This window comes from Emys orbicularis, chromosome 1 (genome assembly GCF_028017835.1).
Source record: "Emys orbicularis isolate rEmyOrb1 chromosome 1, rEmyOrb1.hap1, whole genome shotgun sequence".
NCBI lineage: Eukaryota > Metazoa > Chordata > Testudines > Emydidae > Emys > Emys orbicularis.
This window is the reverse complement of record NC_088683.1, coordinates 17,170,374-17,188,688: the sequence shown is the minus strand read 5'-3', so window position 1 is coordinate 17,188,688 and position 18,315 is coordinate 17,170,374. Positions and strand designations below refer to the sequence as shown.

At 43.1% G+C, this 18,315-nt stretch overlaps 1 protein-coding gene across 1 annotated transcript in view; it reads right to left on the bottom strand.

Annotated features, from left to right (window-relative positions):
- Positions 1–18,315, bottom strand: part of DHTKD1 (dehydrogenase E1 and transketolase domain containing 1) — a 40,121-nt gene that overhangs the window by 8,595 nt on the left and 13,211 nt on the right. Inside the window, exons 6-11 of the mRNA XM_065397519.1 lie at positions 14,078–14,249; positions 12,249–12,447; positions 10,964–11,276; positions 9,422–9,506; positions 8,080–8,219; positions 2,991–3,141 (exon numbers count right to left, since the gene is read on the bottom strand). Coding sequence (XP_065253591.1) covers positions 2,991–3,141; positions 8,080–8,219; positions 9,422–9,506; positions 10,964–11,276; positions 12,249–12,447; positions 14,078–14,249 — 1,060 coding nt within the window. The remainder of the gene's footprint in view (positions 1–2,990; positions 3,142–8,079; positions 8,220–9,421; positions 9,507–10,963; positions 11,277–12,248; positions 12,448–14,077; positions 14,250–18,315) is intronic.

Sequence of the window (18,315 nt, the reverse complement as noted above, 5' to 3'; positions counted from 1 at the left end):
ATATATACACAGAGAACATGAAAAAATGGGTGTTGCCATACCAACTATAATGAGACCAATTAAGGTGGGCTATTATCAGCAGAAGAAAAAAAAACTTTTGTAATTGATTAGTCTCGTTATAGTTAGTATGGCACTCATTTTGTCATGTTCTCTGTGTGTGTGTGTGTGTGTATATATATATATATATATATATCTTCCTACTGTATTTTCCACTGCATGCATCCGATGAAGTGGGTTTTAGCCCACGAAAGCTTATGCCCAAATAAATTTGTTAGTCTCCGGTGCCACAAGTACTCCTCGTTCTTTTTGCTGATACAGACACACACGGCTACCACTCTGATTCCTGTTCTCAGTTTGCCAGTTTCCTGGGAACTATGTCAATAAAGTGCCATCTCAGATTAAGTCTAGTGTGGTGCTGGAACAACAATTTACAACTCAGACAATTCCTTCTTTCAAACAGAAACTGAAGTCTGTGATAGATATAGATAAACTGGACACACATTTTTTATATATTAATTATACACACACCATGAACTATCTATACATATCTGTCTGGTTGTAAATTCCATTTGTAATGGTAACAGTCATTGCGTTGCCATTTGTAACAGAAATTTGACACATAGTGGAGGGTTTAGGTTTGGAAAGCTGTGCCAGAGCATTCACAGGCCATCAACAATGAAGGACTCTCCCCTACTTCAACAATGGGGTTTCTGCCAGCAGAGCCTTTAACCTTGAATGGGCTCTTTCTTCACAGAAACCTGTCAGGTCAGAGAAGGGAGGGTGGGGTGGATACCCCCCAGTACACAGCTGAGGGAATTGCAGTTTCTCTGCTTGACCACCTGACCCAGAGGTGGCAGGGATGGTTAAAAAGGCAGCTTGCTTTCTAAGCCAACAAAGCCCTTCCCTCACCAGAAACAAAAGACCCAGAAGGAGGAGGCAGGATGGACTTTGCCTCCCCTAAGGACTTGTATCCGACCCAGACACTCACAACAGGAGGCAAAAATCAGACTAAGGAGGATTGTGTTCAGGAGTTGGTTTTCCCCATAGATCTATAATTCTTGTGCTTTTCAAAAGTGTGTGCTTGCAAGGAACCCTTTGCTAAGCCTGTATTTCCTTGCTTTACTGCCACATTGTCCCGGAAAGCGGTAACTAGCAACCAGAGCTCCCACAGCCAGGTGGTCTTTGGGGGGCACTCGGTCCAAGCAGCTTGGGGGCTCGGGAAGGCCAAAGCACTAGTTCCAAAGTCTAGGTAGCAGGACTGTGGCGTCCTACAGCTCAAGAAGGATGTCAGACATGGGGTCTGTATAACCGTTTTATCCCTTCAGTGCCAACTGTCAGAGGCCCCACCATAGCAAGCCTGATACACTCTTTGCCCCCAACACACTTGTCATAATATGTATCTAAAAGGTGTCATGTATGATATATATGTAAACTGGTGCCATGGTGGTCCTGAAAATCATTGTGTAAAGCATGTAAGGGTTGTGTACAAAGAGATGTGTGCTGGAAATATGTTTTTAAAATGTGTTTGGGAGGCAGTGCATAACCCAGCCTGCCCTAGACAAAGGAATGTGTACCTACCTGTCTGACCGGCTTGGCTACAGGCACAGGACAATGAAACTACATTTATATAGAAGGGCTAACAAAGTCATCAAGCTAACAAGCAGCATAGCCAACAGTTTCGCGATCATGCCAGGGAACAGAATCTGCACCCCCGGAAGCCTTCTGGGCTCTTGAGCCCAGACAATGGATTTTGGGTAATATAAGGAAGGGGGGGGGGAGGGGGAGAAACAAAACAAAAAACCCCACACACTTTAGTGATCCATCACCTAGGGGACATGGGAAACAGCACCTTCTGAGCCTGTGAAAGTTGGATCCCCAGACCACGAAGGTTAGAGATGTCAGTAACTTTATGAAAGTGAGAAAACTGCTTAGGCAAAGATTGTAACTTACTAAAATTAAATTTTATCCCCTAGAAAGTATGTTTTGTTTTGCTTGTAACCATACCTGTCTTTTTCTCTTGCTTAGTATCACTTAAACCTCTGTTCTTTGTTAATAAACTTATTTTTAATTTTACCATAAACCATCTGAGTGCTGTTATATTGAAATAAAGTGTGAGTCTTCAGCTAAACAAATAGGCTGGTATGTACTCTGTCTCTGAGACAGAAATTAAGTTTGCTGTGAGTGTCCAGTGAGAGGGACTGGAACCTGCAGGAAGATGTCTCTGGGGAACTTGGGAATTGAAGTTCACTATATTAACTTCAAGGCAGGGTTTAGTCTGGCAGAGTCTCAAGGAGTTTGCTGGCAAGGCAGATAGGCTGGAGTGTCAGGGAGCAGACACACAGCTTAGCAGCAGCGGTGGAGCTCTCACTTGCTGAGGCAGTAGGGTAACACAGTGGCTTACAGTTCTGGGTGTCCACAGCAGAATGTCTCAGGGGCACCCCCAGGCACAGACTAAGTGACCCAGAGCTAGGAACAGTGCTTAGCGGCACATGGGACTCAGTGACTGGATCCCATCATCACAGACTCAGGAAGCAGGACTAGACCATGCTGTGAAAAAGTCCAAGTCATAAAAAGAAAAAACCCAACAACCTGGTAGCATTGGAAGGATGATGCAATGGTTAGGGATTTAGCATGAGTCTCTGGGGACCTGGGTTCAAGTCCATGCTCCTCCATAGACTTCCCAGTTGACCTTGGTGAAGTCATTTAGTCCCTCTGTGCCTCAGTTGCCCATCTGTAAAATGGGAAGAATAGTACTGCCCTACTTCACAGGGGTGTTGTGAGGGTAAAATACATTAAAGACTGTGAGGTGCTCAGATATAACAGTAATTGGGGCCATATAAGTACCATAGCCAGATTATCCAAATAGATGTCTTATACATGATACAAAGATACACAATTGCTTGCCGTGAGCATGGGGTCTTTTAGTTAAAAAGGAATTTCTGTAACACATGTAAGAAATATCTTTATTTTAATAAATTTGTTCCACTCACCTCCAGAGATGAAAGTGTCAAATATTATCTGGGCTCCATTAAAGAAATCACCAAACTGGGCCTCCCAAATTGGCAGTAACTTGGGGCTTTCAATACTCATTCCATACTCAAAACCAAGCACAGCTTCTTCAGACAGGGGGCTATTGCTCACCTAACAAAGAGAGTTTGGAAAAGGTAGGTGGGTGAAACAAGATGTTTGAATTTGATTCTGTTTTTCAGAATCAAAGCATGCCTAATGATAGGAATGTGCCTCCCAAACATTCCTAGGTAAGAGGCATTCACAAATCATTTTTTTTGGGGGGGGGGGGGGAGAGAGGGAGAAATTGCGGGGGGAGCTATAAGGCTACTTCATAGTCTCATTCACCTCCACAGCTGATCTCCTCCCAGAAAAAAACAGAACCCCTTTCTCAACTATCCAAAATAAAATAACCAACTAAGAGCTTGAGTTGAACGAGTTGCTGAATTGACACAATTATCGACCTGCTCCCTGTAAGTCAGGCCACAATTCTTTTTATCTGCAGTGTCAATTCTATGGCAACAAGTTGCTTAAAAAAAAAAAAAAAAAAAAAAAAAAAAAAAGCCACACACACACCCCAAAAAAATCCCACCAACAACTCACCCATCCCAGTTATTAGAGAAGTGAACTGGAATTCTGCAAACCTGGGCTCTTCAAGTGATTGTCCACATGGATTCAACTCCTGATGTGCACATGCCCCGTATGCATAAAACTGGATTCTTTTGGCTAGTGGTGTCTGTTGGAGCAGCATCTGCATTCTACATGTCCTCCTTACTCCCACTACCACCCAAGGACATAAAAGGCAGAATGGGCCCCAACCATTCCTCAGGTCCTTCTTACTGCCCATGGCAGCGAGACTGAACCTTCACAGCATCTGCCTTCTTCACTGCACATTGTGCTAGTATAGTTAGTGTCCTACTACTCAGTTGTTTGTTAGTGCCGGTTGTTAAAAAACAAATGACATTATATTGTATATATGTGTCCATAATTTTTCTTGAGTAAGTTTCAGTTAAGCTAGACTACACCCATCCTCCCATTCAGGGGTGCTAGTAACATGGCAAAAAGCTAAATCTCTGGGATTCAAGACATGTCTCTCATGCAAAACTTCAATGCCCATGACGACACACACTTCTGGTGCCTGCTTTGCCTAGGAGAGGGATACAGCCCCGAGCGCGGCTCCATATGTTGCCCCGTCTCTAAGAGAACTCAGAAAACTAGAGAAGCCCACCTGAAGCTGCTACTTGAGAGCAGAGTACAAGCCTCCTCGCAGAGAGAGAGAGGAAGGTCAGAGCTCAACCATAGTCATCTGGTCATTCCCTCTCCATTAGTATCCAGTATCCTCAGATGCCATAGCCTCCATAATTCCCTTGTTAGATCCTCAAGACCGATTCAGTGGTCTTGCAGGTCAAGAGCCATCTTTCCACTTACCTCAGATTTCTAGCAGAATCATTTTATTACTAGTACAGGATAGTGACCTCTGGTCTCGCCACAGCATCAAAGGTATTTACGAAGGGCTTGGCAGTTGTGGCAGCTCACCTAAGGAAGCAGGGAAGCCAGGTCCACACACACCTCAAAGACTGGCTGGTTTGAGGAAGATAAACCCCACAGATGACCACTTCGATCCAAGTAACTTTAAAGCTCTTTATTTCATGGGGCCTGACAGTCAACAGAAAGAAGTCCCCACTAATTCAGACTCAAAGCACACAGTGCATAGGAGCAGTGCTGGATTCCAGGTCAGCGAGAGTTTACCTTCTACAGAAAGGTTCTTGACAATAGTAAACCTCACCAAAACACATCCGTAAGAGCTTGCCTCAGACTTCTGTGACACATTGTCTCATGCCTATGTGACACAGTTTGCCAGAATTCCCCTATCCTCCATGCAAGGGTGGCTGAAATTAGTGTCTCTACCCAGTAGATATCACATGGAAATGATGGTTGCAGTCTCAAGTCTTTTTGTTAATCTGATGAAAAAAAGCATTTTAGGTATGCAAAGATTCTCTGCACCTCTGCCTACCAAGACTCTGGTGACAGCTCTCCCACTGAGGGATGGGGAATTCCTCTAGATCATCTCTGAACTCAGGGCCCATGGTCCCTTCAGGAAGCTCATCTCCACATAAGCATCCTAGAGCTCAGAGCCATCTGCCTGCCATGCAAAGTGTCCCTGCCTCTTCTCCATAGATCCATAAGCTAAGTGTTGACAGATGACACCACAATCACGCATTATGCCAATAGATAGGAGAGCATGATGGCCTGACAAAGCAGAGACTACTTGGCTCTGGACTTGGTGCATTCCAAATCAAATCTCACCAGTGCCTCTGCACCTTTTCAGCCTTCAAAACACATTAGGAGAACAACCCAGAAGACCGTTCTGAGACAGACTCAGTCCTGCAGAATGCCTTTTGCAACTGGGAATTCCCAGAAATAGACCTATTTGCCACAGACCAGAACAATAGGTGTCAAACATTCTGTTCCAGAGGGGGTTTTAGTCCAGGCTTCGACAGATACCTCTCACGTCCCTAGTACTCTGGGACTGATGTATGCCTTTGTGCCAATTCCCACAATACCAAGGGTTCTGAGGAAACCAGGACAAGACACAGGGCTAATTATTTTAGTGACTGAGCTCTATAAGTCTGTTTAGTTTATCAAAAAGAAGATTGAGAGGTGAATTGATTACAGTATGTAAGTACCTTCATATGGAGAAAATACTAATGGCCTCTTTAATCTAGCAGAGAAAGACAAAACAAGAACCAACAGATGGAAGCTGAAGCCAGACAAATTCAAATTAGGTACAATTTTTTTTTCTTTTTAAACAGTGAGAGTGATAAACCATTGGAACAAACTATCAAGGTAAGTGGTGGATCCTCCCTCTCTTGAGGTCTTCCTATAAGGCTGGATGCCTTTCTGGAGGATGTGCTTTACTCAAACACTAGTTATTGAGCTTAGTACAGGGGTAACGGAGTGAAATGTTAATGGCCTGTGCTATATAGGTGATACTAGATAATCTAAAAGTCCCTTCTGGTCTCAAACTCTGAATCATGATAGCTCCAGCATGTGCTGGACAGTTCCGTTATTTGGATCTGACAATCTCTCAGTTCAGCCCCCGCTCACCTTACCTGCTCAACCTAGCAGTCATTCAGAACAACAGTTAGATCCTGCACCTGGACCCAGCACTGTTACACCTGACAGCCTCGATGCTGGCTACATGACATCCATTGAAAGAAGCTGCTTAGATAAAGTTCAGAAAATTCTGCTCTAAAGCGGGAAAGCCTCAAGCCGACTTTACTTTTTAAGTGGAAGAGATTGTCTATCTAGGCATCTCAGCACTAGCTGTCTTACTGGACTACGCTCATTTCAGCAATACTGGGCTATTTACTACCCTGAAACAATCTAGACTGTATCAGCACCACCTAGCAGCTACATTTGCACACTGCCCTCCTATTCAGGGCCATACTGTTCTTCAGGTTTTTTCCTCAGTTTGGGAGCTCTCTCCCTCTTGGGACCTCAATATAGTATTAGCAGAGTTGATGGATTCCCCATCTGAGTCCTTAGCCACCTGTTCCATTTACCACAATCTATGAAGACTGCCTTTAATAGCCATTACATTAGCTCAAAGGATAGGAGAGATTCAGGCCTTCAGGATGGGCCCCCTTACCCAGTATTTCCTCAGGATAAAGCTACCAGTTGATGTATTAAGACAAAACTGTCCAGGAACACACCTAGACTGTTTGTAGCCTTTGCATAAAGCATTAATGGACAGGCAATATCCCCTTAGGGATAATCTAACTGCATGAGGACAGGTTATGAATTAACCAGGCTAGATCCATTTAGCATATTGGAACTTATTCCACTACAGCTTAGGCAGCCTCCGCTGCCTGTTTGAAGAGTGTCCCTATTCTGGAAATCTGCAAGGCAGTTACGTGGCGCCCAGTTGACACATGCACTGGACACTACTCTTTGGTAGAGGCTTTCAGATTAGATCTCTCTTTTGGTAGGGCTGTCCTACTATCCTTGCTTAACTGGGACTCCTACTACCCCACTCCGACCAAACATATAACTGTTAGTCACCAAGAGTAGAGTCCATGTGGACAATCACTTGAAGAATGAACAATTGCAAGTTAATGCAAGATAAGTTTCTTGGAGATGTGTTGTCCACATGGATTCTACATACCACCCTCCTTCCTAGCTACTACAGAGTCGTACTTCTCTGACATTCTGCTCCAGCAAAGGAACTGAGGGATGGGTGGGGCCACGCCTTTTATTGTGACTAAGGCTAAGATTTTGTCATGGTTATTTTTAGTAAAAGTCATGGACAGGTCATGAGCAATAAACAAAAATTCATAGAAGCCATGACCTGTCTGTGACTTCTGCTTGTTGTGGCTCCATGGTTTCCCGTGCCACGGTGGTGGCTGGGAGCTGTGGGGTTCCCCCTCTGCCCGTGGCAGCTAGAAGCTGCAAGGTGACCATATTTCCCAAAGAGAAAACGGGAAACCCCCAGCCGCTCACCTGAGGCATCCCCCACCCACCACGCAAAGTCGCCCGTTGCCACTGTTGCCCAAACCCTGCTAGCTCCCCGCTGGCTGCCAGCTCCTGAGTCCTGCAGCCCCAGGGGCTGAAGCGGAGAATGTCACAGAGGTCTCTGGAAGTCATGGATTCCGTGACTTCCATGACATAAACATAGCCTTAATTATGATCTCGTTTTGCAGGGTGGGGGTGCACGAAGACATCTCGGGCACAAGCACCACTCCAACAGACACTACTGGCCAAAATAATGTGATCTCATAGGCATGGGAGTGCAGGCACACTGAAAGTGGAATCCACAGGGACAACACATCTTGAAGAACCACAATTACCATAAGGTAAGTAATTGTTTTCTATTCCCAACTCTCACTTTGGCTTATTGTGTGACCTTGAGCAACCCAATTCATTTCAGAGGCTCAGGCTCCCCATTTATAGAATGGCAAGTTATCCACCTTTGAGAAGTAAGTTTTGCTTCTCAAAACGTGTTACCTGCAAATTATTATAACAATGTGAAGTCATGGAGAAGTGACCTGCTCTATAAAGCATACACCATACCTCTAGGAAGCCTTTCTGATCCGGAGACATATGATTCAGCGGGATATAGGTTTCATCTGTCTCTTGGCAAACCAACATTGCGTGTCGTTGGCTGAATGTTCCTCTGCCAACATCCTGACCACTTAGTCGGATATTAAACCCTTTATCAAGTAAGAAACAAAGTAACCTTAAATAATCAAAGTCATAAAGGTAGAGACTACTAGTGACAACTTCTCCTTATTCAACAATATCACTTCCCTCTTCAAAATCCTCTCTGGTTTCTCCTTACCAAGCATATCAAATTCAAGCTTCTTTTTCTAATCACCAGGGCTCTGTGCAACTCCACTCTTGCTTACACATCCCTGCACTCATTTCTCCCTTCTCCCCCACCACCCCCAAGGCTTTTTCCAAAGCTTGTTTCTTAATGGCTCCCTAGGTATCCTTTCTACCACTCTTATCTTTATACCTTCTTCCACTCCACTCCTTACTCTTACACCAAACATCTCTAGTTCTCTTGGGCCAAACCTTACTCCCCTCCTTCAATCAAACACACACACACACACACACACATCTCTAGTTCTCTTGGGCCAAACCTTACTCCCCTCCTTCAATCAAACACAGACACACACACACACACCCTATTAAAACTCAGCATGCGCTCTGCACCACTCCCATGTAAATACCTAGATCAATGTGTTTGAACTGTTTTTAGTTTGTGTCTGCATTAGAGTCTTAATTTGTTTTGAGCAAATACTGAGATTACTTCTGTGATGGTAAAGCATCAAATTTACTATCAATGATTAAAATTACTATTAGTTTACTTATGTGGTGGAAGAAAAATTAGTACTGGATATCTGCCTTCTACTTTAGAACTGGATGCTCTTGAGCAGAGACCTCCACCAGTGACAAACTGCTTAGCTATTTTGTAATGTGTTAATAAGTGTACACGAAGCCCGAAGCAAACCACAAAATGCACGTGCCCTGTATGCAATGTAATGCAAACCTGAATCCAGGCCTAGGAGGTGAAAAATTCAGTCTTACACTTCAAGTTAAACATATACTTATGAGTAGTCCCATTTATTTCGATGAGACTACTCACATGCTTAGCTTTAAGCACAAGAATATATGTTTCAGTGAATCGGGGCTTTATCCTCTGGACCCCCTAGTATCTAACCTACAAGTATAAATGGCACAAGACGGTCACAGTTGCCTTTTTATTAGAATAAAGATGCTACTTTATTGGGCTTTTATATAGTCACAACACTTGGAATTGATCATGAGATACATTAAAAAAAGTCTTATGGCATATTAGATAGTATAACATATTGCTTCAGTGACAATCTGCTGTCTAATTGCCTCTTACCTTGGCTGAGTAGTGAACCCAAAGCTAATGTTTCAGCTGTAGCCCAGTCCAACTTTGTTCCTTCCTCCACTTTCTGTATTCTTGCCTGAATATTTTTAGAAAAGTAGATCAGTGATTTAGCTTTGTCATTCTGCACCTCATCAGATGTTACAGATCAACCGAGATAGCTAGAAAAATACACAGAGCAACATCTCGGACATTTTAGTAGTCACTATAACAGAGGGGCTTGCCCCTTTAAGAGCTGGAAGCCTGGAGCATGTCAGCGCTGTACAATTAGCCCTGTCTGCCACATCTGGGATGAGTGGTGGGTATGGCTTTAATTAGAGCCAGCTGGGTATGGACCAGGTGACTCCCCTTTAGCATCAGAGTGAGAGGCTCCTGGAGGGAAGGCCCTGAGAGCAGGAGAACTACTCCAGCTGGGAAGGGCTGGGAATAGCCTGCTAAGGCAAGAAGGACCCTGAAACACCAAGGGAGTTTGGAGCTGTGCCCAGCTGATGGCTGGAGGGAAGACTTGTGTTTATTTTTGAACTTTAAGTTCAAACCGTACTCTAAAGGAGAGCTGATATTGGACTTGATAGAGCCCTTTTGAGTTTATTAAGAAATCAAGAGCAGAAAGTCAGGTGGTAGGGCACTTGCAGGCCACCAGGGAATACCTGGGAGGAGGCCACTCGCTGAGTGACCTTAGGCCCCGATCCTGCAATCAGTTCCATGTGGTGGACATGTGTGTCAATGCAGATCATCAGTGAATCATGGATCCAATTGCAGGACCTAGATTTTAAACTCCTTGGAGCACAGGCTGTGCTTTTAATATCACAGTTTTTTGTTTATGTAGTTAGTGCTGGGGAAAGATGCCAGATGGAAGATTCCCAGTCTCCAGAGCTATCAATCTATAAAACAGATTAGACAGCAACCATGCAAAATGTTCTCCAAATCACTGCCCTTCCAACATGCACCCGGATGTGGAGGGGGATAGGCTAGGTCAGTTTTCCTGCCCATTCAACTCTTGGCCTCTCTAAGACTCCCTATCAAGGGCCAACCAATGCCAATAATTTTGTTATGTGGATGCATTCGCTTAGAACTGGGTTAACAACAAAATAATTTCAAACAGGCAACTTACTAGCCATCAAACATTAGTAATCAACAACCTGGTGCACATTTATACTGGGGACCTAGGTAATAGACTCTATATTCCTTTACCAATCCCTGAGACAGTCTCCCATAAGATAAGTTTTTATTGCATTTAAGAATGTTTTAAAAAGACCTAAGCCAAGTTTGTTGAATGCCTTTTCCTTTAGTCTAGCAATAAAAAATAAGTACTATAATTTTGGGGAGATTACCCTGTATTTCTCACACACACAGAAAGTGGTTCAATCCTTGCAAAGCTCAAATCAGCCTCATCATGGAAAAATTATTTCTTTTACAAGAAGACTTTTTCTTTAGTGGCATGCTTTGTGGTGTCAGATTTCTCCTGTAACAGGTCTATTTTTTTTTTTTTTTTTGAGCTATGGAATAAGAAGTTGAACATCATTAAGCCTTACAGACCTGTACATGCGTCCTCAAAAGATGACTGTGCATCTGGAGCTCTTCAGGCACCTCCACAGACTTGATGCCGATGAATTGCAGGAGTGGCACAGGCAGGCCTGTATCCCAAATGGTGATCCTAGCAGAGGGTTCCACCATGCCACTCCAGTGAGCTTGCAGGTTGGTTGAAGGGGGGCTATACATCATCATGTTGGCTAGATGATCATTCAGCTTGGAGTAATATGAAGTCTTTATCTCCAATACCTCATCCTCAGTCATGAGCCCACTGGCTATTAGACGCTCTGCATACATGTCTGGGATACTCTTACGGGATCTGTCAGGGAGGAAGTCAAACCCCACACATGTACACTGTGCCATCACTGCAGTAACAAGGAAATACAACCCTGTTCCTGCCAGATGGCAGTATAAACTCATTCCAAGAACTGGAGTGAATGATCTGCTGGGTTACAATCATTCAGATGGAGGCCTTCCAAAAAGTAAGAGAGAGAAATTCTCCAGGACAATGTGTGCTATATTGTTTATTATTGGAGAAGCATCTGTAACTAGCAGCGATGGTCAAAAAGAAAGACTCGCAATCAGAGTCGCACCCTAATAATGATAAACTTAAAGCAAATTGAGCTAAGACAAGGAATCTAAGTATTCTCTTCCATCAATGTGAACATTGCATGCACACTCCATCTGAAGTGCCAGACTATACTGGCTAGCACATTTTGAAAAAAACATTCTTTTTTGGAGTGGGGATAAAATTAGGGTAAGTTTTAGTGCTCATATAAAAGAGAGGATCTAGCTGAACTGGCAGGAACCAGCTTAAGCAGGCATTGTGCAAGCTTTCCACACAGAGCTCTGCCAATGGCCATCAGCCCTGATCTGCAAACCCTCCCCAACCAGTTGTCTGTGTTCTGAACCCCATAGATGCTCATGAGCAAAGGGCAAACCAATAGCTATTGGGAAGTTTTAAAATGCAAATGGAATATATTAACTTGTTCTTAAAGGGGCATCAAACTGCATATTCAAGCACTAACACCATCATCAGTAATGCCCAGTTTCTCTTTAATATGCAAGATGTCTTGACAGTGTGCTCCAAAGAGCACAGCCATGTCCATACTAGTACTTACCCTGCTGTGAACACAGGTGCACCATTGCCAACAGCAGGATAGAATGTGCTCGTGTAAACAAGGACCTTAAATTTCATATAGAGCTTCTGTTACAACTGAGGATAAACTGATCATTACTGAAGCTGGTTTAAGCACGAGTTATATACCTTCCTTTGCTAGCATTAACCTACCTGATGATTTTATACATGCTGGGGTTTGTGAAGAATGGCTCATCGAGTTCATTGTGGCCCCATTGTCTGTAGCACAGCAAGTCTACAATCACATCCCTGCGGAAGCGGCGCTGGTATTCAACAGCTAATCGCGTCGCTCTGATGACTTCTTCAGCATCGTCACCATTCACATGGATAACTGCACACCCAACTATCTTACCTGAATAGAAATTCAAAATATGGATTTATGAGTCAAACTCAGGGCGAGATCTAACAAAGTGCTCCCTACCTTTTGCAATCACAAGCGAATGAGCACATGGGATATGCTTACTGGAACCCAACATGTGATCTCTGCTCAGTGCATCCAAGAGAGGCCAAAAAAATCCAGCGAGATCCTGTCAATGTGAGCAGGGAGAAGAGTCTTTTTTGGTTGTTACAATTGCCTCGACCCTGTGCATGTGTGCAGATGGGTCCACAGTATGGTTCCAGAGTGAAATAAAGTTTCTAACAGTCCCTGGATCCTCTCATTCTGGATGGAAACTAAAGCCCTCACAGGCTGGCAGTCTTCTGGTTGCATCTTGCTCCAGAAGAGAAACAAAATACAGTTTTCAACCTGAAGCAGGGTTTATCTGAAATCTATACAACATTTCCTTGGTCAGAAGCAGTCCTTCCCCTAATCCACTCATGCTAGGTTGCTCCCAGCAGACCCCGGACAGGTTTGTCAGAATTAAAGTCTTTTCAAATAAGCAGAAGAAACCCCCAAGCTCACATTAGAGTTCCCTTCCCTCTATGTGGCAACTAGACTGTCTAGGCAGCAAATCACCTAGTTCCCAGATATTGGCTTGTACTTCCTTTTATATGTTCCAGGAAAGTTAGCATGCTCCAGCTATTTCCCTGGCCCGTCTGATGAATTTTTTTCCTCTCCACATAGAATACCACAGTTCTCTGACCTGATCACCCTCCAGGGACACAAATGGATAATAAACCATGTCACAACCAATACACAACAGGGAAAGGAAATCTAGAGATGTGAGCCACAAAACCAATGCAGGGAGAAAATGGAATGCAATTTGCTTTCCCTATCAGTTATCATGGGTCCACCCTATAACATCTGGTTTGCTAAAGCCGTGAAACAAAGATTTACTGTGAAACGCCCAAGACATTAATATGTTTTTAGTTGTAGGGGATATAATTACATCTACATACTTGGGAAGGATAAAGCATATACTATCTAGCTAATCAAAGCAGATTTGTGAACAAAGATAAATCAGAGAAAGAGACCCTTTGTTGACCTTATTCTAGTAGTGGCATCAACCTCATATTTCAACCACTTCTTTCAACACACAAGTCCACCAGTTACACTACAATCACAACCAAGATACAGTCATACAGTAGAACCTTGGTAAGTCAATGCTTCAGAGACCCACTGTGTTTAAAAAAAAAAAAAAAGTTTGTTGAATTCAATGAATCAGCAATAAAGTTTCATACTGCATCACAAAACATACTTGAAACACTTGTCAAATTTAAAGTTTGTTACTGATAAAACTTCACAATAGCCTCGTAAACATTCTGTAGCATTCTGTAAAAATACTACGTAAATTTTCTCTATTAAATATTTGTCATGAAGTACATGAAAATTTTGTGTGTTTAGAATATTATTAGCAAAGTGTATTCTATTAACAAGTCCAATTTACCTAATTCATCATTAGTGTGGAAAAAGATTCCCGGGGACACATGAACACTAGTTGTGAAAACCAAAAGAGGAAGTTGTACTTGACATTCACAATGGAGTTTAAATTTATTTTACACAGGTTACATAACCACTTGTCTGGTGACCCTTTTACACATACCAATATCGCTACAGTATAGCGACGATCTTCCTCGGTCTGGAGGAGTGGTGTAACCCAGCTGATTATTAACAATCAAATGGATGCTTCCACCAACTCTGAAATGTGGGAGATTAGAGAGTGTCAACGTTTCAGGAACAATCCCTTGACCAGAGAAAGCAGCATCACCATGAACCTAAATTATAGACGGAGACAGAAAAGGATTTGTTAGTAGCCACTGCTGAAAGAGGTGTCACAATGAGAAAAAAATCCATTACACAAGATCTTTTAGAGTGATCATCTAGCCCTATTAATACCAGCCACTCACTCCCATGCTAATTTGATAGATTTTATATAATCTTTTAACTCCAATGAAAGTCACGGCCAGCAACTGTGCATATACTGGCTGAACTCTTATCTGCTTGGAGCAAACCTATAATCTCTTAATATAGACTTTACTATTACACAGCGCATTATAACCTAACATGGTGGGTCAAGTGTAACAGTGACAGTCAGTAGTCTGCAATAGATTTTCAGTAAAAGATCAGTGAACAAAAATAAGCCAGTCACCATATGATACACTGCCCCGCCCCCAAAAATTAAATATTGCAGGCCCAAGTATAAATGGCTTCTGTCTGTCTACACTTCAGTAAATAGCGGCAGAGGATAGAGATACGAAGAAAGGATAAAAAAAGGGATGAAAACAAACATAAGTGAAGTATTTAGAAGATAAAAAGGTTTTTAAAAGGGATTGAGAGCTACTGAAGATCCTAAAAAAATACAATTAAAAACATATTTGAAGAAACTTATTTATTAAAAAAGTTACAAACAGCCCAGGTTTTTGAAAAAGTTGAAGACACTGGGCTCAATTATGGGTCTGCACTGAAACTAGATACTGACTTTAGTTGCAGAGCTTGAATCCAAACTTCCCCAGAGTTCAGGGTGATTCAGACTGAGGTTCTATTAAAGCCTCTCTCTAGTCAAAATCATTAAATATTAGAAGCTTTATGAAGCTGCTAGGTAAAACCAGGTGAGGGTCTTACCTTCAGATTCAGGGTTCAGTGTCTCAGGACTCAATTGATACTCTGTAGATACAAACCCAGCCACAACACAATTGAAGAGAATGCGCATGTGAAGCCCTGGTGACATGAAACCGCCGGATTTTAAATAGTTCTAATAAAACTTCTCAGTTCGCCTTTACAAGCAGGCACCACAGATAAGCAGGATTACTCATTACAAGAGAGACCCTCAGCGTTCAGTCCCATTTCCACCCCTGACCATGACGCTCCCTCTGCGTATTTAGAAATGAACCGTGGCAAGTTTCTGGCATCTCGGAAAGGATTTCACTTCTCGCTCCAGCTGTTTTGCTTCTCTCCAAAAGCCTCCATTTTGCATGGTCCCACTCAATAGCACCAGCTTCATTCCAGTAAACACACTAAAGCAACTGAAAAGGCTTGTCGGCCAATGCTCTGGTATCCTCCTAAGACCTTCAGAGTGTGTCACTGAAAAAGGCTCCTCAGAACCCAGCACACAAGGTTACAGGACATTTGATATTTGAGAATTTAAGTCTCATGCCCTCTTTCTACTTAAATCTGCCCCCCTCAGTAAACAGCTAGCCTCCAGCCATGACATTTCATTCTACTGAAGAAAAAGCTTCTTGGGTCTTCCAGTCCACTTAAGGTACAAGAAAACAGAAAATAATATAGTGAAACTCACGACAAACATTCACTCAGTGCACCAGCAAATTGCTTAATAATCTTAACTAAAGGTTGATTGAACCAAGTTATACTCAAGGATTTTGATGCTAATATTTTAACAAGGGTCTTCCACAGAAAGCTTTGACTCTGAATTATTGCCACAGAAAAGGCCTCTAATCTGTGCACCAGGAGTACGAAAAGCAGAGTGCTCCCTCCTCTACAACCAAGGAAAGCAGCAACTCCACTTTGCAAGCAAACTTAACTCCTGCTGAAATTCTGTGCCACTGCACAATGCAGAATTTGCACAGAATTAATGTTCCACACAGAATTTGTGATTCCCCCCACCCGCCCAGGGCTGCCAGCGGGAGCCCAAGTTGCCTGAAGCTGCCAGTGGGAGCATCATTATATTGTGTTATTTTGACAAATAAAATATGCACAGTTTTAAAATATTGTGCACAGAATTTAATTTTTTGCGCAGAATTCCTCCAATGGCATAACTTCTCTTATGTGTATTTTGGTGTTAAATTTATACTTTGTATCTGAGAACTCCAGAGCACATTGATCGAAGAGAAAACTGTTCAGCTTCTGTAATTGGAAATGGACAGGAAGGGAATGAGCGACACTGTAAGAGATCATTCCTCAAGGATTATTTGTTTTTAAACACCGGATACTTGGTGCTATCTGGTGCACTCCAAAGGCAAAGGACTTGCTCTTCTGAAGCATTTTGATGAGCCTCTGAAATAAGTTGTCACTGGCAGGGATGGTTCAGAAGTATCCAGAGAAAGGGTGAATTCTACCACAGGCCAGGCTTCAACTAGACGACATTTTAATAAGGGGATCCAGATTATATTGGAAACCACGTCAAAGGGTCATGTAAGGCATGAGGCTGCCTGTTCTCTAATTTACGGTATTTTATATGCCCCACCCTCTTACTATAGTATCTGATTGCCTTGGAATCTTGAATGCCTCAACACCACTGTGAGCTAAGGAAATGCTATTATTCCCCCATCTGTAAAACTGAAGCACAGAAAGACAGTGACTTGCCCAAGGTCACACAGGAAGTCTGTAGCAGAATAGAAAATTCAATCTGGGTCTCCTGAGCCCCAGGCTCATGTCCTAACCACTGGTCCATCCTTCCTGTCTCTACTGAAGGTAGGCCCCTTAGGCTATGTCTCTGCTATGGACCTTACAGCTGTACTGCAGCAAAGTCTCCTGTGTAGCCGCTCTATGCCGGCAGGAGAGAGCTCTCCCACCGGCATAATTAAGCCACCCCCAATGGGCGGCGGAAGAGCGTCTCCCGCTGCCATAGCGCTGTCCACACCGACGCTTTTGTCGGTGACACTTATATCAGTCGGGTGTGTTTTGTCACACCTCTGACCGACAAAAAAGTTGTGCCAACAAAAGTGCTAGTGTAGACAAAGCTTTAGTGAAGGTTTCATTACACAGTGGTCATTTTATTCAGAAGGAGGGAAGAAGAAAGTGCACATTGTGGGTGTCAAGGAGATTAGGCTATGGAAGGGAATCAGAGACGCTTCCATGGGAAGTTACTTTGGCCATTCCCCCCACCCCCCAAAGAAAAAGGGGAAAATTAGAAGGCAGGAGGGTGCCTAGTGGTAAATAAACTATTAGGGCATGTGTGACATGGGGCTAAGGATAGGGAAGGTTTTATTTGTATAAAAGAGATGGATGGAGCTGGGTAATGGAATCTGTTGGCAAAATCTAAGGGGATAGACAAGAAACAACCTCACTGGTATCAGATGTGAGCATCCCTTTCAATTCTGCCCATGGCATTTGAGTCCTCCTGGAATTTACTGGGTTTGCAGAGGAAGGGGTTTTTTGTTTGTTTGTTTTGGGGGGGGGGGCGAGGAAGAATGTATTATGTCTCATATGCTTCTCAAATCTAGGATGTCCTTTAAAATACCTTGACACGAACAGGCTAGACCTAGTTGTTTCCGTAAAACAACTCCTGGAGAAATAAGTTTGTTTATATAGATGACCCAGCAATGTAGTAAAGGATTTTTCTGGCAACCTCCATATTACATTTGAGGGAGAAAAAAATAAAATACTGTTGGCTGATGTTTTAATCTCTGTAATTAGGATTTAAAAACTGATGGACTGAAATCTCTTTCCCATGACCTACCACTGTCATAGAAGTCCTCTTCTAATTAAAATCACCACAGCTAATTAAATCTTCACAACAGGCACAACCCCTACTTTGGGGAAGGGGAACCTGAGGCACAGAGAGGCTAATGGCCTGATTTTCAGAGATGCTGAGAAATCCACAGTAAAAGAAACGGCAGGTGCGCAGTGCTACTGAAAGTCAGACCACAGGTGCCTTGCTCAAGGAGAGAGGAGTCAAGGGCAGGTCTGGCTCTCAGACCTGTGCTCACACCACTAGCTCACAATAGTTAGAGAAATGTCAAGATTATTGTATCAATGGCAACTTTTGAGTCACAATTTTTTTTTTGGGGGGGGGGGGGGGGGGGATGTTGTAACTTAAGAATATTTCCAAGGTTGAAAACAAACACAATGTCCTGCAGGTCAGACGTTTCCTTTGGTTGGGCT